At 59.5% G+C, this 20,751-nt stretch overlaps 2 protein-coding genes across 2 annotated transcripts; both read right to left on the reverse strand.

Moving 5' to 3' along the window:
* Window positions 1-4,971: 4,971 nt before the first annotated feature.
* Window positions 4,972-9,287, reverse strand: LOC138844214 (keratin, type II cytoskeletal 6A-like). Its single transcript, XM_070051454.1, has 9 exons — window positions 8,677-9,287; window positions 7,987-8,201; window positions 7,598-7,658; window positions 7,355-7,450; window positions 7,074-7,238; window positions 6,446-6,571; window positions 5,996-6,216; window positions 5,791-5,825; window positions 4,972-5,684 (listed from the first exon to the last, which is right to left on the reverse strand). The coding sequence occupies exons 1-9, from the start codon at window positions 9,217-9,219 to the stop codon at window positions 5,455-5,457; spliced, it is 1,692 nt and encodes a 563-aa protein (XP_069907555.1). The 5' UTR covers window positions 9,220-9,287; the 3' UTR covers window positions 4,972-5,454.
* Window positions 9,288-15,706: 6,419 nt separating this feature from the next.
* Window positions 15,707-20,066, reverse strand: LOC138843071 (keratin, type II cytoskeletal 6A-like). The gene is made up of 9 exons (XM_002710999.5): window positions 19,452-20,066; window positions 18,761-18,975; window positions 18,371-18,431; window positions 18,127-18,222; window positions 17,846-18,010; window positions 17,220-17,345; window positions 16,770-16,990; window positions 16,565-16,599; window positions 15,707-16,458 (listed from the first exon to the last, which is right to left on the reverse strand). Exons 1-9 carry the CDS (start codon window positions 19,992-19,994, stop codon window positions 16,229-16,231), a joined length of 1,692 nt encoding a protein of 563 aa, XP_002711045.2. The 5' UTR covers window positions 19,995-20,066; the 3' UTR covers window positions 15,707-16,228.
* Window positions 20,067-20,751: the final 685 nt, after the last annotated feature.

Raw genomic sequence — 20,751 nt, forward strand, 5'->3', positions numbered from 1 at the left:
TAAGTGTGTGTCTATGTGTGTGAGTGTGATTAGTATATGTGTGAGTGTGTTAATGTGAGTGTGGTGTGAGTGTGAGTGTGAGTGAGAGTGGTATGAGCGAGCGGGTTGTGAAGGTGTGTGGGTGTGAGTGTGAGAGTGTGTGTGAGTGTGTATGAGTTGGATCTTGGGTGGAATTTGGTATTTTGGGAGTGACCTGGCTTTGTTGTAAGGGAATCAACATGGATTGTACATGACCACACCACATATTACCTGCACATACGTGTCAGCCCGCTGGAGACAATGACAAAAAGGCCACGGGATATGACAGGATCATTCTGTTGCGGGCTGTTTGTGTGGCACCGTGGGTTAGGCCACCAGCTGTGCAGCCGCCTCCCCTGTCAGGGACACCCCTGGAGTCCCAGCTGCTCCTCTTCCAACCCCACTCCCTGCTATGCGTTAGTGCAAGCAGAGACAACGGCTCGAAACCCGGCTCCTGCCGCCCATGTGGAAATCCTCAGTAGCCCCTGGGCTCCTGGCTGTGACCTGGCCCAGCTCCAGTGTTGTGGCCATGCAGGCAGTGAGTCACCAGATACAAGACTTCTCATTCTGTCTTACCCTCTTTGTCTCTCTACCATTCCGTTGCAAAAAAGAAATTTTAAAAAACTTAGGCAGAATGGAGTGAGAACATACGTTTATTTTGAAAACCTAAGTTTATTTAGGAGCATGTGGGGAAGATTCCACGTGTACTTTGTCACTGTCCATGTTGCCCATGAGGTGTGTGACCCGCACATAGCAGGTGGCCGGCGGCAGGGTTCTCCATGTAAGATCTGGAAACACAGACAGACATGCACATGCACACGTGACCAGACGCCCAGGCTGCCTCCTTCTGTGCTGGTGTCTCCTCGTCTCGGTGCTGGGTTCTCTCCTGATGCCCTTGTCCCTGCCAGTGGCTCTCTCCTAACTGTCTGCCCCTCCCCAACCCCTGCACCTGCACCTGCACCTGCACCTGAACCTGTGCCATGTGATGCAGCACTGCGCTTCCTCTGGTGCTGCTGTCCATCTGCCTTCCTCCAGGGCCCAGGGCTCTGTCTCAGCTCTGCCTCCTGACGCTTTCTCTTTGTGTCTCTGCACACTGTCCCTTTGCTCTCTGTGTGCAATTATGATTCCCTTATATCAAATTTGGAGAGAGAGTGGCACTCATAGAGAGAGCTGTCGATGCAGAGAGAGAGAGAGAGAGAGAGAACACCACATCGCTGGTTCACACTCCTCTGTCCCCTGTAACAGCTGGGGCTGGCCCCGGGCTGTATGGATCACAGAGCTCAGAGAACTGAAGCAGGACTCCATGGCGACAGGAAGCCCAGATCTGAGCCATCACTGTTACCTGCTGGGGTCTGAGGTAGCCGGAAGCTGCAGTCTGGAGGCGGGTGTGTGTGTGTGTGGATCCCAGGCTCGCCCATGGGGGACACAGGTGCCTCCTTAGAGGCCCAGACCCCCTACAGAGCGCCTGCTCTGCTGTCTGCTGTGTCCCGGGGCTGATTTCATTCAATCTGTTGCCTGTGTTTCTGGGCACCTCCTGTCTGGCCAGTGTTCTGGAAGGGCCTTAGTTCCTCTGTTCCTTTCATTTTGTTCCTGCTTAGACCTTCTGTGGGTCCTAGAAGAGGCCCTCTGAGCAGCGCTCGGCTCTGTCCTTGTCATTTGAAGGAGCTGTCAGGAGAGGCAGGGCCGGGCCCGCTCCAGGCTCTCGGGTTGGCCAGGACGAGCTGGGCTGTGTGCAGATCCTCCCCGTCCTGGATTCAGCCAAGCCAACGAGCGCCACTGCAGAGGCGCTCACAGCTCCCACTCTGCTGTCCTAGCCTCTGCAACACCACGCCGGCTCCCGAGCGCTGTCCCCACGGCTGGGTCCCGGATGCCCACGTGTGTGTCCAACCTCCCTCTGGGACTGCCCTGAAATGTTTCTGGAAGGAAGACATTGGGACAGGAAGCTTGAGCCCAAGCCGACAGTGCGCTGTGAGTGTCGCTCCGCCAGCCCCAGCCAGAAGGGGAGAAACCCAGCTGGAGATCAGATCTTCCTCCCTGATCACCACCTGAGCTGGGACCTGGTGTGTCCTCACTCCAGACCTGAGCGACAGCACCAGCGTCTCTGGGTCGCACTCCTGCCCTGCTGGGACTGGAGCAGACTGCGTGCTCTGGGTTCTCAGTCTTGCAGCGGAGTCCGCACAGGAAACCTGGTGCTCCCGAGGGTCCCCACAGCTGAGCGCACAGCTGGGACTCGGGGATCCAGAGCTACATGCACAATTTCTTTATAAGAAATCTCTCTCTCACTCCCTTTCTCTTTCTCTCTGTCGTCACACTGTACATCCATCCTGGGATCCACTGGTTCCCTAAAATATTTTCTGGAATGTTCCAATTCTATTCTCACTGTGGTATACAGCACATGTGTTAGACGGGACTCCAAGGCGACATGCATGGGAGAGAGCGGAGAGGCTGCACTCATTAACATGAAGACTTCTGCTCTTGCATGAGAGCCTGTTGCTGATTTTAGGGACCAAGGAAGAAGGGAGGCAGCCAGTCAGAGCAGAAACAACTTGGATCGAAGTCAGGACAGAGAGGCAGGGCAAGGGAGATTCTCGCTCAGCCGGTGAGCAGGGGTCTGAGAAGAGAGTCAGCCCCTGGCCAGGGCACTGCAGCCCACTGATGCTGCTTGTAGAGACAGGGTTTTGGGGGGGGATTGTGAGGCCCTCATCCACTGAGAGAGGACGGTTTGAAGAGGCAGAAGACCCCCTTGGTCAGAGTTTGCATCACCTGCTCTTCTCAGCAGGGAACGTCACAGGCCAAGCAGGCAGCTGAACGCCGTGGCTGCAGCACCTCAGCGTCACTCTGCCCCAGGTTCCGTGTGCCCTGTGTGAGGGTCACACTTGGGGCACACGGTCCCGAAGTCCTAAGAGGAAACCCTGTGAGAATGAGCAGTCAGGGCCCTGCCGGGGAGGACACCCTGATACCAGGAGGGCTCTCAGAGGCTGGGCACCCACTGAATCTCCCGGCAGAATTCCTGGACTGGAGTTTCTCCTTTAGGTTTCTGTACATGGATTCCATGTCTGCCAGGAGTCTGGGGGTTTCTGATGATTTCCCCTTGGGAGCAACATGGTATTGGGCGTCCACAAGGACTCGGCCCATTTTGTCTCAGGGTGTTACATGGTTTGACACGGAGCTGGGGTAGTTTGTCTATATTATGTGTCTCATGTTCACTGAGCCTTAGCTCCATTATATTTAAATTCTCTCTCTCTCTCTCTCTCTCTCTGTGTGTGTGTGTGTCTCTGTGTATGTGTGTGTGTGTGTGTCTCTCTCTCTTTCTCTCTCAAACACACAGGCACACATACACACACACGTGGTAAGTGGTCTTAGTTATGGAAAATCTTCCCCAGCTGTGGTCAGGGAGGAGGAGGTGGGGCCAAGGTGAGGTGCTGCCCACTTTGCATGGGCAATAGTGAAGTGGGGGGGAATCTAGGATACGAGGAAGCCCCAAGCCCTGGCAGTGCCAGATCACCCTTGACAATTTCTCCAATGATGTGAGAACTGGGGGTGAGGAGAACACAGTCATGCGCAGGCCAGCTCTCCAGCCTGGAGTCCCCACTCGGGTCACCCTGAGTCATCTCAAGTATAAGTCAGGACCGGGCATGCGCTAGTCAGGGATGGGATCTCCATTCCCCCTGGGTTGGGGGCGGTGAACTCTTGGGGAGGTTCCCAGGTGTCAGGGGCGTTCCTTCCTCCTGGGGCCCTCAGGCTTCAGGACCTGTGAGCCGAGCTGCCGCCTGGCCCTGGGTGCCAAAGCCTCCGGCAGCCCTGGCATCTGGCTGCACTGGCTGACCATTCTCTGCTGTGTGGGTCCCATGCTGCACACCCCAGGTCCCACGTTTGTCTCTGTCCTCGGGTGCGATCCCAGAAGTCAGTTCCATCAGCACATTGCGCTCCTGAATTGCTCTCACGGGTTGTTGCCACTCTCCTGGTACTGAAGGGTTTCTATCAACGATTTCCTGGAATGCAATATTGGGGAGAGATGGGGAGAGGATGACATAGGGGCAGATAGAAGAGGGTGTCTTTTCTTTTTTTTTGGCATGCAGAGTTAGACAGTGAGAGAGAGAGAGACAGAGAGAAAGGTCTTCCTCTTTCTCCATTGGTTCACCCGCCAAGTGGCTGCTATGGCTGGCACGTTGCCACCATTGCACTGCGCTGATCTGAAGCCAGGAGCCAGCTGCTTCCTCCTGGTCTCCCACGTGGGTGCAGGGCCCAAGGACCTTGGCCATCCTCCACTGCCCTCCCGGGCCACAGCAGAGAGCTGGACTGGAAGAGGAGAAACTGTGACAGAATCTGGCGCCCCAACCGGGACTAGAACCTGCAGTGGGGGCGCCACAGTCAGAGAATTAGCCTAGTGAGCTGCGGTGCCGGCCAGAAGAGGGTGCTTGTACCTCTGCTGGGTCACTCCATGCAGCTGCCAGGACTGAGTTGGAATTTGGTACCTGATCCCTAACCAGAGGCTCCCAGTGCCTAAGCAGAGCACTGGACCACAAGGAGAGCCCCTGGGACCCGTGCTGACACCCAGTGTGGGAGCAGGAGTCCCCATCCGGGGCTTCTCCACGGCATCTCCTCTCTCGCTCAGACTGAAGGATGACTCCAATATCCTAGACTTTCTCACGTGACTTTTGCCCTGATTGTCTCTGTGTGGGGTCAGTGCAGTGACCTGGACGCTGGCCTGATGCTCCTGGTCTAGCAGCTGGATATGTGTGGTTGGATCCTGCAGGGAACCTGACACAGAGGAGTCTGGGGTTTCCTGATCCCCCATAAGGACAGGAGCACAACGCATGGGGGAGGACTCTGGGTCAGCATGAGGGTACACTGATCCCCGGGTGGAGGAGCAGATCCTGTGTCCCCCAACCAGGCAGCAAGAATGACACAGGTCATGGAAATCTGCTTTATTTATAATCACGAGAAAGCATGGGCAGAGGGAAGAGTGGGGGACACCACCTGTGTGGACACGGACTGTGTAACCATGGGACGGCCCCTCGTGTGCCCATGGCCACGGCCAGGCAGGATCACCCCACTGCGAGAATGGGGATGTCTGGCCCAGTGGAAGAGAAAGGCAAAGGGCTCTGTTCTGGAATGGACCAGAGAGAATTTTCTAGAAAGAAGAGGGGCAGAGACAATAGTGCTGCAATGCACACCCTCGGAGACAGAACTGTGGGGACGGAGGCACAGGAAGTGGCTAAGAGACTGTGAGAGGGCAGAGGTGCCCTGTGATGGTGACAAGGGCGCTCGGGCACAGCTCGGTGGAAAGAGAGGAGGAGGGAGGGGCCCTCGGCAGCCTCAGCTCCAAGCAGAGAGCAGGACGGACCTGAGGCCAGGGCAGGGCAGGCTGCCTGCCCCAGGTCTCTGCAGCCAGGCGGGGGCCCAGGGCTGGGGGCCACACATCAGGGGTGGGGCTCAGTGCCTGTAGCTCTTCCTGCTGGAGGTGGTGCTGCTGTACTTGATGGAGGCACCGCTGCCCCCGGCGGAGCCCAGGCCGCCCCCGAGGCCGAGGCCGATGCCGCTGCCAGCACTGAAGCCGCCTCCGAGCCCGTGGCCACTGCTGTAGGAGTAGCTGCTGCCGCCGCCCACACCTGCGCCGCTGCCACTGGCGCCGTAGCCGCTGGACACGGTGGACTGCACCACGGCTGCAGGGTGCACACAAGCACACAGCATGAGCTGGTGAGCACCTCTGCCCAGCCCCAGCCCAGTCCCAGGAGCGCCAGGGCAGGGAGGAAGGGAGCAAGGACTTACAGATGTTGACTTGTCCAACGCCTTCGCCACTCAGCCTAGGAGAGAGGACGGGGGAGGTGAGACCTAGGAGCCCCACTGAAGACAAGGGTAGGCCAGCGGCCCTCCCGTGGTCCCAGAGAGACGCAGCTGGGCCCCCACTGGGAGCCCTGGGCTGGCTCAGACCAGGTGCCTTTGCACCCAGGTGCAGAGGGAGGGGCGGGCTCACCTGCACTCCTCGCCCTCCAGCAGCTTCCTGTAGGTGGCGATCTCGACGTCCAGCGCCAGCTTCACATTCATGAGCTCCTGGTACTCCCTGAGCAGCCGCGCCATGTCCTGCTTGGCCTTCTGCAGGGCATCCTCCAGCCCCTCCAGCTTGGCCCGCGCGTCCTTGAGGGCCAGCTCCCCGCGCTGCTCGGCGTCGGCGATGGCCGCCTGCAGGGAGGCGCACTGGGGCGGGGGAGAGCAGGCAGAGGCTCTGAGCATCTCCATCTCCCAGATCGCATTTATCTGCCATTCCCTGGTGGAATTGGCACTGTTCCCACAACGTGGGTTTCTTGCCCTAGGCTGGGTCCACCCCTGCTCAGCCCCTTAGAGTAGGGAATTCCCAGCATCTTGCCCGATGCGAGCCTAGGGTGCAGCAGGGACACCAGAGCGAGTTGGCCCCACCCCCGCGCACCTGCTTCTTGACGTGGTCGATCTCAGACCTCAGCCTCTGGATCATGCGGTTGATCTCCGCGATCTCCTGCTTGGTGTTGCGCAGGTCGTCCCCGTGTCTGCCGGCCGTGACCTGCAGCTCCTCGTACTGCGGGGGGGAGGGCGGGGGAGACAACATCGGTGAGCCGCACCGGTAGGGTTTTGAGAGCAAATGAGAGGTAGAGACAGATCCAGAACTGAGGACGGAGAGACACCATCCCCTGCCTCAGCCCCAGATGTCTGCCAACAGCAGGGCTGGGCACAACCAGGTCCAGGAACTCATCCCCATCTCCCAGGTGCAGCAGGAAGCACTCATGGAGCCAAGAGCTGCGCCCTGACTGCACCTGAGCAGGATCTGAACTCAGAGGCCAGAGCAGGGTTCCCATGTGGGATGCAGGCGTCCTAACTGCTAGACCACTGGCTGGCCCATGTGGGTTTCTCCATGGAAACCATGTATCAGGCTTGTAATAACGTTACCATAATGACCCGGCAGGGGGCACTGGCTCTTATGACAGCCCATCTTCTCTCAGGAGGGGACCCCAGTTATCTGCAGCCTCTGGGGTTCAGGGAGGGCCCCGGGGCTCCCGCAGTGGCTGCCCCGCCATGCCCACCTTGGTCTGGTACCAGGCCTCCGCCTCGGCGCGGCTCCTCTGGGCGATGTCCTCGTACTGCGCCTTCACCTCGGCGATGATGCTGTCCAGGTCCAGGTGCCGGTTGTTGTCCATGGACAGCACCACGGACGTGTCGGAGACGTGGGTCTGCATCTGGGACAGCTCCTGTGGGGAGAGCTCCGTGACCCCTGTGCCCTGGGGGTCTCTGAGGGCCTGACCCCGGCATGAGCCCCCGCGCAGACTCTGAGTGGGGCAGATACACGGGGGGTGGAGCCACTGACCGCGTCATAGAAGGCTCTCAGGAAGTTGATCTCGTCGGTGAGACCGTCCACCTTAGCCTGGAGCTCCACCTTGTTCATGTAGGCCGCGTCCACGTCCTGGGGAAAGGGGCCACGGGCTAGGTCAGCAGAGCGCCCCCTGCTGGGTCCCCACTGCTGGGTCCCAGGTATGCCCCTGGGTGGGCGGGGACTCAGAGACAAGCCCCGCCCTCAGCCAGACACCTGCTGCTGACATCATAGGCTCACCTTCTTCAGAGTCACAAACTCATTCTCGGCCGCCGTGCGCTTGTTGATTTCATCTTCATATCTGCTCGGAGAAGACAGGACAGGGCTGGGGCGGGGGGCAGCAGGCGGCAGAGGCCCGGCCAGGCCCCCAGAGTTTGCACGAACAGAAATAGACCAGGCTGAGCTCATGGCACTGAGAGCCTGACAGGCAGCCTAGGGTGCCCCTCACTGTCCCGTGCTCAAGCCCTCTCGCGTGGTGCTTCTGTGCCATCAGAGGTCCTTGGACACTGTCAGGTTTATGTCCAGCCCTCGGATGCTGCAGCTCAGGAATGGGGCCCTGGTCTGGACGCAGTCACCCTGGCCAGGACCTTGGCCCTGCAGCCCCTGAGCCGCTCCCCCACGTCACTCACTTCTTCTTGTAGTCCTCCACTAGGTCCTGCATGCCTCGCAGCTCCGAGTCCAGGCGGCCCCGCTCCCCGAGGATGCTGTCCAGCTGCCTCCGGAGGTTGCTGATGTACTGCTCGAACAGCGGCTCCAGGCTCTGCCTCACGGGCCGGGTGCCCTGCTCCTGCAGCAGCGTCCACTTGGTGTCCAGGACCTTGTTCTGCTGCTCCAGGAAGCGCACCTGCGGGGAGCCGAGTTGGAAGGTGGAGACACTTGGCTTTGCTGTGACTTCCCTGCTTCTCATCTGCTGCTTCTCCTAAACCTTTCCTGGGGGCTCTGCTTGGCCCTGTGTCTGGTGGGGGTGGGGAGACCCAGAGGGAAGCCCCCAGCCTCCCACTCTCAGGGCACAGCCGGCACCGGGAATGGCTGGCTGGAGTGGGGGGAGCTGCAAAGGCCCAGGCACTGCTGCTGCCTGGAACCTGTGGCCTTCCTGGGCCATCAGCCCCGGTATGTGAGCACAGAGTTCATGTCTGTCCCGCAGTAGCCGAGGAGCCCCAGGGCAAGCAATAATCTCCTGTCTGCCAAGCCTCTTCCCACCCAGGATGCGGGAACGAGCAGAAACCTGCACCTGCCATCAATGAAGTGATTTGCACAGAGCTGAAACCAAACTTCCCTCCCGCTGCTGAGTCCCGCATTTGCCGAAGGTCCCGGCTCACCTTGTCGATGAAGGAGGCGAACTTGTTGTTGAGGGTCTTGATCTGCTCGCGCTCCTCCGTCCTCACCCGCTGGATGGTGGGGTCGATTTGCAGGTTGAGGGGCGTCAGGAGGCTCTGGTTGACCGTGACCTCTTGGATGCCTCCAGGGGGGCACACGGGGAAGCCGGCGCCCCCGTAGCCGCCGCCAAAACCAGCTCCACCGCCGAGCCCCAAGCCGCCCCCCATGCCAGCGCCGAAACCAAATCCGCTGCCGGCTCCACCTCCGAAGCCATAGCCGCCTCCAAATCTGCTGGTGTAGCCGCCTCCGACGCCACAGCTGCCACCCACCACGGAGATCCTCCTGGAGCCCCCCACGCCATAGAGGCTGCGGCTTCCAAAGCCAGTGCCTGCACAGGCTCCCCCGAGCCCTGCACCGCCCCTGGAGCGGGTCACTGAGACAGAGCTGAAGCCAGAGTGGCTGCCCCTGGGGAGTCTGGCGGAGCTGGTGCTGAAGCCGCGGCGGCTGACGCTGGTCTGGGTCCTCACGGTGGACTTGCTGGCCATGGCTGCAAGAGGGAGAAGGCTGAGCGGGCGGGAGTGCGGGAGCTGGGGCTGCAGAGCAGGTGTGTGAGCTGGGCTCCGGGCTGCACTTTATATAGGCTGAGAATGGGCTGGGCCCGTCCTGGAAGTGGAGCTGGCAGGGCGGGGACGGCTGGGCTCTCCCCATCCTGAGATCACCTGGCTTAGCAGAGAAGTTTCGAAACAGCCAGTCTGCGATTTTGCTTCCTGAGTCGGGCAAAATTCCTCTGCCTCCAGCTTGGGCTGGACTTCAGCACAAGCAGAATAGCTGGAATCAGAGACGCCTGGAGCGGGGCACAGCCCAGCGAGGTTGTTCATGGGTTGCTGGCTGTGTCTCTCAAGTCCCCACCTGTCCCATCCATGCTGGACATCACAGACTCCTTATTTTAGGCATCATGCCCTGTTCAGAATGATGGCCCCTTTCCTTGCCAGGCCTTCCAGGTGTAATGGGACTGCCCCTCCTCTGTGTAATCCCACAGAGCTAGCACAGACAGAGACCAGCAGGTTAGGATTCTGAGGACGGATCCCTGCCTGCAACACAGCCTGGAGCTGGCCTCTGGTCTTTGTCCCTTTCTGCCTCGTGTGTCCAGTTCTCAGCCATGGAGTTTCTCTAAGGTGCTCCTGTGTCCCTCGTGTCCCTGTGAGTGACAGTTCCAACGTGAGGCTGAGTGAAGTTCTCCTGTGGCTAAAACAGTCGGGACAGGCATGGAGCAGGGTGCCCGTGGAGAATCTGAGTGCTGGTCTCTGACCCGTGTGTGCAAGTCAGACACAGCATGGCTAAGACCAGAATGCTCGTGACGCTCGCCTCCCACCACTGCATCGTCACCCAGTTGGCATGCGTGTCCCTCCACCCAGTCAACCATTGCCGTCCATAGTTATGACCAGACATGGCCACTGTACTGAGCCCATGCACTCACTGCTGTCTGTTGTGGTTTCCCTATTTGCTGTCTAGGAAGGTTGCACACAGCGAATAGAGGCTGGGGGGCGAGGATTCCAGGGGGTTATCTGTGCAGGAGCCCGTGCAAGGCTGTGTGCAAACTCCGCACCATTTCTGCAGACACAGGAGCTGTGCAGCCCTTGGGCCTCCTGGAACCACCACCCTCTGATCCAGCGGGGGAACCATGTCGGGGGAGTCACAGAGCCTCCAGGTCCTGGTGGGTCCTTCTAGAACCTTCCCTGGCATATGCTCCTGTGCTGCTCCTGGGGAGCCTGTGGGGTGCAGGTGCCTGGGTGTGTGTGTGAGTGAGTGTGTGAGTGTGGATGTGTGTGAATGTGTGAGTGGGTGTGCATAGGTGTGAGTGTGTGTTTGAGTGTGAGTGCATATGTTTGAGTGTGAGATTGTGCATGAGTGCACAAGTGTGTGTGTTTCAGTGTGAGATTGTGCATGAGTATATGTGTGTGATTGTGTGCAAGTCTGTGTGAGTGTATGTAAGTGTATGTGTGAGTGTGTGAATGTGAGGTGAGTGGGTGTGAGTGTGCATGAGTGTGAGTGTGTGAGTGTGAGATTGTGCACGAGTGTATGTGTGTAAGTGTGTGTCTATGTGTGTGAGTGTGATTAGTATATGTGTGAGTGTGTTAATGTGAGTGTGGTGTGAGTGTGAGTGTGAGTGAGAGTGGTATGAGCGAGCGGGTTGTGAAGGTGTGTGGGTGTGAGTGTGAGAGTGTGTGTGAGTGTGTATGAGTTGGATCTTGGGTGGAATTTGGTATTTTGGGAGTGACCTGGCTTTGTTGTAAGGGAATCAACATGGATTGTACATGACCACACCACATATTACCTGCACATACGTGTCAGCCCGCTGGAGACAATGACAAAAAGGCCACGGGATATGACAGGATCATTCTGTTGCGGGCTGTTTGTGTGGCACCGTGGGTTAGGCCACCAGCTGTGCAGCCGCCTCCCCTGTCAGGGACACCCCTGGAGTCCCAGCTGCTCCTCTTCCAACCCCACTCCCTGCTATGCGTTAGTGCAAGCAGAGACAACGGCTCGAAACCCGGCTCCTGCCGCCCATGTGGAAATCCTCAGTAGCCCCTGGGCTCCTGGCTGTGACCTGGCCCAGCTCCAGTGTTGTGGCCATGCAGGCAGTGAGTCACCAGATACAAGACTTCTCATTCTGTCTTACCCTCTTTGTCTCTCTACCATTCCGTTGCAAAAAAGAAATTTTAAAAAACTTAGGCAGAATGGAGTGAGAACATACGTTTATTTTGAAAACCTAAGTTTATTTAGGAGCATGTGGGGAAGATTCCACGTGTACTTTGTCACTGTCCATGTTGCCCATGAGGTGTGTGACCCGCACATAGCAGGTGGCCGGCGGCAGGGTTCTCCATGTAAGATCTGGAAACACAGACAGACATGCACATGCACACGTGACCAGACGCCCAGGCTGCCTCCTTCTGTGCTGGTGTCTCCTCGTCTCGGTGCTGGGTTCTCTCCTGATGCCCTTGTCCCTGCCAGTGGCTCTCTCCTAACTGTCTGCCCCTCCCCAACCCCTGCACCTGCACCTGCACCTGCACCTGAACCTGTGCCATGTGACACAGCACTGCGCTTCCTCTGGTGCTGCTGTCCATCTGCCTTCCTCCAGGGCCCAGGGCTCTGTCTCAGCTCTGCCTCCTGACGCTTTCTCTTTGTGTCTCTGCACACTGTCCCTTTGCTCTCTGTGTGCAATTATGATTCCCTTATATCAAATTTGGAGAGAGAGTGGCACTCATAGAGAGAGCTGTCGATGCAGAGAGAGAGAGAGAGAGAGAGAACACCACATCGCTGGTTCACACTCCTCTGTCCCCTGTAACAGCTGGGGCTGGCCCCGGGCTGTATGGATCACAGAGCTCAGAGAACTGAAGCAGGACTCCATGGCGACAGGAAGCCCAGATCTGAGCCATCACTGTTACCTGCTGGGGTCTGAGGTAGCCGGAAGCTGCAGTCTGGAGGCGGGTGTGTGTGTGTGTGTGTGTGTGTGTGTGTGTGTGTGGATCCCAGGCTTGCCCATGGGGGACACAGGTGCCTCCTTAGAGGCCCAGACCCCCTACAGAGCGCCTGCTCTGCTGTCTGTGTATCCCGGGGCTGATTTCATTCAATCTGTTGCCTGTGTTTCTGGGCACCTCCTGTCTGGCCAGTGTTCTGGAAGGGCCTTGGTTCCTCTGTTCCTTTCATTTTGTTCCTGTTTAGACCTTCTGTGGGTCCTAGAAGAGGCCCTCTGAGCAGTGCTCAGCTCTGTCCTTGTCTTTTGAAGGAGCTGTCAGGAGAGGCAGGGCCGGGCCCGCTCCAGGCTCTCGGGTTGGCCAGGACGAGCTGGGCTGTGTGCAGATCCTCCCCGTCCTGGATTCAGCCAAGCCAGCGAGCGCCACTGCAGAGGCGCTCACAACTCCCACTCTGCTGTCCTAGCCTCTGCAACACCACGCCGGCTCCCGAGCGCTGTCCCCGCGGCTGGGTCCCGGATGCCCACGTGTGTGTCCAACCTCCCTCTGGGACTGCCCTGAAATGTTTCTGGAAGGAAGACATTGGGACAGGAAGCTTGAGCCCAAGCCGACAGTGCGGCTGTGAGTGTCGCTCTGCCAGCCCCAGCCAGAAGGGGAGAAACCCAGCTGGAGATCAGATCTTCCTCCCTGCTCACCACCTGAGCTGGGACCTGGTGTGTCCCCACGCCAGACCTGAGCGACAGCACCAGCGTCTCTGGGTCGCACTCCTGCCCTGCTGGGACTGGAGCAGACTGCGTGCTCTGGGTTCTCAGTCTTGCAGCGGAGTCCGCACAGGAAACCCGGTGCTCCCGAGGGTCCCCACAGCTGAGCGCACAGCTGGGACTCGGGGATCCAGAGTTACATGCACAACTTCTTTATAAGAAATCTCTCTCTCACTCCCTTTCTCTTTCTCTCTGTCGTCACACTGTACATCCATCCTGGGATCCACTGGTTCATTAAAATATTTTCTGGAATGTTCCAATTCTATTCTCACTGTGGTATACAGCACATGTGTTAGACGGGACTCCAAGGCGACATCCATGGGAGAGAGCGGAGAGGCTGCACTTCATTAACATGAAGACTTCTGCTCTTGCATGAGAGCCTGTTGCTGATTTTAGGGACCAAGGAAGAAGGGAGGCAGCCAGTCAGAGCAGAAACAACTTGGATCGAAGTCAGGACAGAGAGGCAGGGCAAGGGAGATTCTCGCTCAGCCGGTGAGCAGGGGTCTGAGAAGAGAGTCAGCCCCTGGCCAGGGCACTGCAGCCCACCGATGCTGCTTGTAGAGACAGGGTTTTGCGGGGCGGGGGGATGTGTGAGGCCCTCATCCACTGAGAGAGGACGGTTTGAAGAGGCAGAAGACCCCCTTGGTCAGAGTTTGCATCACCTGCTCTTCTCAGCAGGGAACGTCACAGGCCAAGCAGGCAGCTGAACGCCGTGGCCGCAGCACCTCAGCGTCACTCTGCCCCAGGTTCCGTGTGCCCTGTGTGAGGGTCACACTTGGGGCACATGGCCCCGAAGTCCTAAGAGGAAACCCTGTGAGAATGAGCAGTCAGGGCCCTGCCGGGGAGGACACCCTGATACCAGGAGGGCTCTCAGAGGCCGGGCACCCACTGAATCTCCCGGCAGAATTCCTGGACTGGAGTTTCTCCTTTAGGTTTCTGTACATGGATTCCATGTCTGCCAGGAGTCTGGGGGTTTCTGATGATTTCCCCTTGGGAGCAACATGGTATTGGGCGTCCACAAGGACTTGGCCCAATTTGTCTCAGGTTGTTACATGGGTTGACACGGAGCTGGGGCAGTTTGTCTATATTATGTGTCTCATGTTCACTGAGCCTTAGCTCCATTATATTTAAATTCTCTCTCTCTCTCTCTCTCTCTCTCTCTCTCTCTCTCTCTCTGTGTGTCTCTCTCTCTCTCTCTTTCTCTCTCAAACACAAGGGCACACATACACACACGTGGTAAGTGGTCTTAGTTGTGGAAAATCTTCCCCAGCTGTGGTCAGGGAGGAGGAGGTGGGGCCAAGGTGAGGTGCTGCCCACTTTGCATGGGCAATAGTGAAGTGGGGGGGAATCTAGGATACAAGGAAGCCCCAAGCCCTGGCAGTGCCAGATCACCCTGGACAATTTCTCCAATGATGTGAGAACTGGGGGTGAGGAGAACACGGTCACGCGCAGGCAAGCTCTCCAGCCTGGAGTCCCCACTCGGGTCACCCTGAGTCATCTCAAGTATAAGGCAGGACCGGGCATGCGCTAGTCAGGGATGGGATCTCCATTCCCCCTGGGTTGGGGGCGGTGAACTCTTGGGGAGGTTCCCAGGTGTCAGGGGCGTTCCTTCCTCCTGGGGCCCTCAGGCTTCAGGACCTGTGAGCCGAGCTGCCGCCTGGCCCTGGGTGCCAAAGCCTCCGGCAGCCCTGGCATCTGGCTGCACTGGCTGACCATTCTCTGCTGTGTGGGTCCCATGCTGCACACCCCAGGTCCCACGTTTGTCTCTGTCCTCGGGTGCGATCCCAGACGTCGGTTCCATCAGCACATTGCGCTCCTGAATTGCTCTCACGGGTTGTTGCCACTCTCCTGGTACTGAAGGGTTTCTATCAACGATTTCCTGGAATGCAATATTGGGGAGAGATGGGGAGAGGATGACATAGGGGCAGATAGAAGAGGGTGTCTTTTTTTTTTTTGGCATGCAGAGTTAGACAGTGAGAGAGAGAGAGACAGAGAGAAAGGTCTTCCTCTTTCTCCATTGGTTCACCCGCCAAGTGGCTGCTATGACTGGCACGTTGTGGCCATTGCACTGCGCTGATCTGAAGCCAGGAGCCAGCTGCTTCCTCCTGGTCTCCCACGTGGGTGCAGGGCCCAAGGACCTTGGCCATCCTCCACTGCCCTCCCGGGTGACAGCAGAGAGCTGGACTGGAAGAGGAGTAACCGGGACAGAATCTGGTGCCCCAACCGGGACTAGAACCTGCAGTGGGGGCGCCACAGTCAGAGGATTAGCCTAGTGAGCCGTGGTGCCGGCCAGAAGAGGGTGCTTGTACCTCTGCTGGGTCACTCCATGCAGCTGCCAGGACTGAGTTGGAATTTGGTACCTGATCCCTAACCAGAGGCTCCCAGTGCCTAAGCAGAGCGCTGGACCACAAGGAGAGCCCCTAGGACCCGTGCTGACACCCAGTGTGGGAGCAGGAGTCCCCATCCGGGGCTTCTCCACGGCATCTCCTCTCTCGCTCAGACTGAAGGATGACTCCAATATCCTAGACTTTCTCACGTGACTTTTGCCCTGATTGTCTCTGTGTGGGGTCAGTGCAGTGACCTGGACGCTGGCCTGATGCTCCTGGTCTAGCAGCTGGATATGTGTGGTTGGATCCTGCAGGGAACCTGACACAGAGGAGTCTGGGGTTTCCTGATCCCCCATAAGGACAGGAGCACAACGCATGGGGGAGGACTCTGGGTCAGCATGAGGGTACACTGATCCCCGGGTGGAGGAGCAGATCCTGTGTCCCCCAACCAGGCAGCAAGAATGACACAGGTCATGGAAATCTGCTTTATTTATAATCACGAGAAAGCACGGGCAGAGGGAAGAGCAGGGGACACCACCTGTGTGGACACGGACTGTGTAACCATGGGACGGCCCCTCGTGTGCCCATGGCCACGGCCAGGCAGGATCACCCCACTGCGAGAATGGGGATGTCTGGCCCAGTGGAAGAGAAAGGCAAAGGGCTCTGTTCTGGAATGGACCAGAGAGAATTTTCTAGAAAGAAGAGGGGCAGAGACACTAGTGCTGCAATGCACACCCTCGGAGACAGAACTGTGGGGACAGAGGCACAGGAAGTGGCTAAGAGACTGTGAGAGGGCAGAGGTGCCCTGTGATGGTGACAAGGGCGCTCGGGCACAGCTCGGTGGACAGAGAGGAGGAGGGAGGGGCCCTCGGCAGCCTCAGCTCCAAGCAGAGAGCAGGACGGACCTGAGGCCAGGGCAGGGCAGGCTGCCTGCCCCAGGTCTCTGCAGCCAGGCGGGGGCCCAGGGCTGGGGGCCACACATCGGGGTGGGGCTCAGTGCCTGTAGCTCTTCCTGCTGGAGGTGGTGCTGCTGTACTTGATGGAGGCACCGCTGCCCCCGGCGGAGCCCAGGCCGCCCCCGAGGCCGAGGCCGATGCCGCTGCCAGCACTGAAGCCGCCTCCGAGCCCGTGGCCACTGCTGTAGGAGTAGCTGCTGCCGCCGCCCACACCTGCGCCGCTGCCACTGGCGCCGTAGCCGCTGGACACGGTGGACTGCACCACGGCTGCAGGGTGCACACAAGCACACAGCATGAGCTGGTGAGCACCTGCGCCCAGCCCCAGCCCAGTCCCAGGAGCGCCAGGGCAGGGAGGAAGGGAGCAAGCACTTACAGATGTTGACTTGTCCAACGCCTTCGCCACTCAGCCTAGGAGAGAGGACGGGGGAGGTGAGACCTAGGAGCCCCACTGAAGACAAGGGCAGGCCAGCGGCCCTCCCGTGGTCCCAGAGAGACGCAGCTGGGCCCCCACTGGGAGCCCTGGGCTGGCTCAGACCAGGTGCCTTTGCACCCAGGTGCAGAGGGAGGGGCGGGCTCACCTGCACTCCTCGCCCTCCAGCAGCTTCCTGTAGGTGGCGATCTCGACGTCCAGCGCCAGCTTCACATTCATGAGCTCCTGGTACTCCCTGAGCAGCCGCGCCATGTCCTGCTTGGCCTTCTGCAGGGCATCCTCCAGCCCCTCCAGCTTGGCCCGCGCGTCCTTGAGGGCCAGCTCCCCGCGCTGCTCGGCGTCGGCGATGGCCGCCTGCAGGGAGGCGCACTGGGGCGGGGGAGAGCAGGCAGAGGCTCTGAGCATCTCCATCTCCCAGATCGCATTTATCTGCCATTCCCTGGTGGAATTGGCACTGTTCCCACAACGTGGGTTTCTTGCCCTAGGCTGGGTCCACCCCTGCTCAGCCCCTTAGAGTAGGGAATTCCCAGCATCTTGCCCGATGCGAGCCTAGGGTGCAGCAGGGACACCAGAGCGAGTTGGCCCCACCCCCGCGCACCTGCTTCTTGACGTGGTCGATCTCAGACCTCAGCCTCTGGATCATGCGGTTGATCTCCGCGATCTCCTGCTTGGTGTTGCGCAGGTCGTCCCCGTGTCTGCCGGCCGTGACCTGCAGCTCCTCGTACTGCGGGGGGGAGGGCGGGGGAGACAACATCGGTGAGCCGCACCGGTAGGGTTTTGAGAGCAAATGAGAGGTAGAGACAGATCCAGAACTGAGGACGGAGAGACACCATCCCCTGCCTCAGCCCCAGATGTCTGCCAACAGCAGGGCTGGACACAACCAGGTCCAGGAACTCATCCCCATCTCCCAGGTGCAGCAGGAAGCACTCATGGGCCAAGAGCTGCGCCCTGACTGCACCTGAGCAGGATCTGAACTCAGAGGCCAGAGCAGGGTTCCCATGTGGGATGCAGGCGTCCTAACTGCTAGACCACTGGCTGGCCCATGTGGGTTTCTCCATGGAAACCATGTATCAGGCTTGTAACAACGTTACCATAATGACCCGGCAGGGGGCACTGGCTCATATGACAGCCCATCTTCTACAGGAGGGGACCCCAGTTATCTGCAGCCTCTGGGGTTCAGGGAGGGCCCCGGGAATCCCGCAGTGGCTGCCCCGCCCTGCCCACCTTGGTCTGGTACCAGGCCTCCGCCTCGGCGCGGCTCCTCTGGGCGATGTCCTCGTACTGTGCCTTCACCTCGGCGATGATGCTGTCCAGGTCCAGGTGCCGGTTGTTGTCCATGGACAGCACCACGGACGTGTCGGAGACGTGGGTCTGCATCTGGGACAGCTCCTGTGGGGAGAGCTCCGTGACCCCTGTGCCCTGGGGGTCTCTGAGGGCCTGACCCCGGCATGAGCCCCCGCGCAGACTCTGAGTGGGGCAGATACACGGGGGGTGGAGCCACTGACCGCGTCATAGAAGGCTCTCAGGAAGTTGATCTCGTCGGTGAGACCGTCCACCTTAGCCTGGAGCTCCACCTTGTTCATGTAGGCGGCGTCCACGTCCTGGGGAAAGGGGCCACGGGCTGAGGTCAGCAGAGCGCCCCCTGCTGGGTCCCCACTGCTGGGTCCCAGGTCTGCCCCAGGGTGGGCAGGGACTCAGAGACAAGCCCTGCCCTCAGCCAGACACCTGCTGCTGACATCATAGGCTCACCTTCTTCAGAGTCACAAACTCATTCTCGGCCGCCGTGCGCTTGTTGATTTCATCTTCATATCTGCTCGGAGAAGACAGGACAGGGCTGGGGCGGGGGGCAGCAGGCGGCAGAGGCCCGGCCAGGCCCCCAGAGTTTGCACGAACAGAAATAGACCAGGCTGAGCTCATGGCACTGAGAGCCTGACAGGCAGCCTAGGGTGCCCCTCACTGTCCCGTGCTCAAGCCCTCTCGCGTGGTGCTTCTGTGCCATCAGAGGTCCTCGGACACTGTCAGGTTCATGTCCCAGCCCTCGGATGCTGCAGCTCAGGAATGGGGCCCTGGTCTGGACGCAGTCACCCTGGCCAGGACCTTGGCCCGGCAGCCCCTGAGCCGCTCTCCCACGTCACTCACTTCTTCTTGTAGTCCTCCACCAGGTCCTGCATGCCTCGCAGCTCCGAGTCCAGGCGGCCCCGCTCCCCGAGGATGCTGTCCAGCTGCCTCCGGAGGTTGCTGATGTACTGCTCGAACAGCGGCTCCAGGCTCTGCCTCGCGGGCCGGGTGCCCTGCTCCTGCAGCAGCGTCCACTTGGTGTCCAGGACCTTGTTCTGCTGCTCCAGGAAGCGCACCTGCGGGGAGCCGAGTTGGAAGGTGGAGAAACTTGGCTTTGCTGTGACTTCCCTGCCTCCCATCTGCTGCTTCCCCCTAAACCTTTCCTGGGGGCTCTGCTTGGCCCTGTGTCTGGTGGGGGTGGGGAGACCCAGAGGGAAGCCCCCAGCCTCCCACTCTCAGGGCACAGCCAGCACCGGGAATGGCTGGCTGGAGTGGGGGGAGCTGCAAAAACCCAAGCACTGCTGCTGCCTGGAACCTGTGGCCTTCCTGGGCCATCAGCCCCGTTATGTGAGCACAGAGTTCATGTCTGTCCTGCAGTAGCCGAGGAGCCCCAGGGCAAGCAATGATATCCTGTCAGGAAAGCCCCTTCCCACCCAGGATGCGGGAACGAGCAGAAACCCGCACCTGCCATCAATGAAGTGATTTGCGCAGAGCTGAAACCAAACTTCCCTCCCGCTGCTGAGTCCTGCATTTGCCGAAGGTCCCGGCTCACCTTGTCGATGAAGGAGGCGAACTTGTTGTTGAGGGTCTTGATCTGCTCGCGCTCCTCCGTCCTCACCCGCTGGATGGTGGGGTCGATTTGCAGGTTGAGGGGCGTCAGGAGGCTCTGGTTGACTGTGACCTCTTGGATGCCTCCAGGGGGGCACACGGGGAAGCCGGCGCCCCCGTAGCCACCGCCAAAACCAGCTCCACCGCCGAGCCCCAAGCCGCCCCCCATGCCAGCGCCGAAACCAAATCCGCTGCCGGCTCCACCTCCGAAGCCATAGCCACCTCCAAATCTGCTGGTGTAGCCGCCTCCGACGCCACAGCTGCCACCCACCACGGAGATCCTCCTGGAGCCCCCCACGCCATAGAGGCTGCGGCTTCCAAAGCCAGTGCCTGCACAGACTCCCCCGAGCCCTGCACCGCCCCTGGAGCGGGTCACGGAGACAGAGCTGAAGCCAGAGTGGCTGCCCCTGGGGAATCTGGCGGAGCTGGTGCTGAAGCCGCGGCGGCTGACGCTGGTCTGGGTCCTCACGGTGGACTTGCTGGCCATGGCTGCAGGAGGGAGAAGGCTGAGCGGGCGGGAGTGCGGGAGCTGGGGCTGCAGAGCAGGTGTGTGAGCTGGGCTCCGGGCTGCACTTTATATAGGCTGAGAATGGGCTGGGCCAGTCCTGGAAGTGGAGCTGGCAGGGCGGGGAGGGCTGGCCCTCCCCATCCTGAGATCACCTGGCTTAGCAGAGAAGTTTCGAAACAGCCAGTCTGCGATTTTGCTTCCTGAGTCGGGCAAAATTCCTCTGCCTCCAGCTTGGGCTGGACTTCAGCACAAGCAGAATAGCTGGAATCAGAGACGCCTGGAGCGGGGCACAGCCCAGCGAGGTTGTTCATGGGTTGCTGGCTGTGTCTCTCAAGTCCCCACCTGTCCCGTCCATGGTGGACATCACAGGCTCCTTATTTTAGGCATCATGCCCTGTTCAGAATGATGGCCCCTTTCCTTGCCAGGCCTTCCAGGTGTAATGGGACTGCCCCTCCTCTGTGTAATCCCACAGAGCTAGCACAGACAGAGACCAGCAGGTTAGGATTCTGAGGACGGATCCCTGCCTGCAACACAGCCTGGAGCTGGCCTCCGGTCTTTGTCCCTTTCTGCCTCGTGTGTCCAGTTCTCAGCCATGGAGTTTCTCTAAGGTGCTCCTGTGTCCCTCGTGTCCCTGTGAGTGACAGTTCCAACGTGAGGCTGAGTGAAGTTCTCCTGTGGCTAAAACAGTCGGGACAGGCATGGAGCAGGGTGCCCGTGGAGAATCTGAGTGCTGGTC

Source organism: Oryctolagus cuniculus, chromosome 11, assembly GCF_964237555.1.
Source record: "Oryctolagus cuniculus chromosome 11, mOryCun1.1, whole genome shotgun sequence".
Classification (NCBI taxonomy): domain Eukaryota; kingdom Metazoa; phylum Chordata; class Mammalia; order Lagomorpha; family Leporidae; genus Oryctolagus; species Oryctolagus cuniculus.

Coding starts and splice junctions, on each gene's coding strand:
- LOC138843071 (XM_002710999.5), bottom strand. CDS start 19,994: ATGGCCAGCAAGTCCACCGTGAGGACCCAGACCAGCGTCAGCCGCCGC. Junction 17,346..17,845: donor AGGCCTGGTACCAGACCAAG/GTGGGCAGGGCG, acceptor TCCCCCCCGCAG/TACGAGGAGCTGCAGGTCAC. Junction 16,459..16,564: donor CGTTGGACAAGTCAACATCT/GTAAGTGCTTGC, acceptor TGCACCCTGCAG/CCGTGGTGCAGTCCACCGTG.
- LOC138844214 (XM_070051454.1), bottom strand. CDS start 9,219: ATGGCCAGCAAGTCCACCGTGAGGACCCAGACCAGCGTCAGCCGCCGC. Junction 7,451..7,597: donor AGTTTGTGACTCTGAAGAAG/GTGAGCCTATGA, acceptor CCCTTTCCCCAG/GACGTGGACGCGGCCTACAT. Junction 6,217..6,445: donor TCGACCACGTCAAGAAGCAG/GTGCGCGGGGGT, acceptor CCCCCGCCCCAG/TGCGCCTCCCTGCAGGCGGC.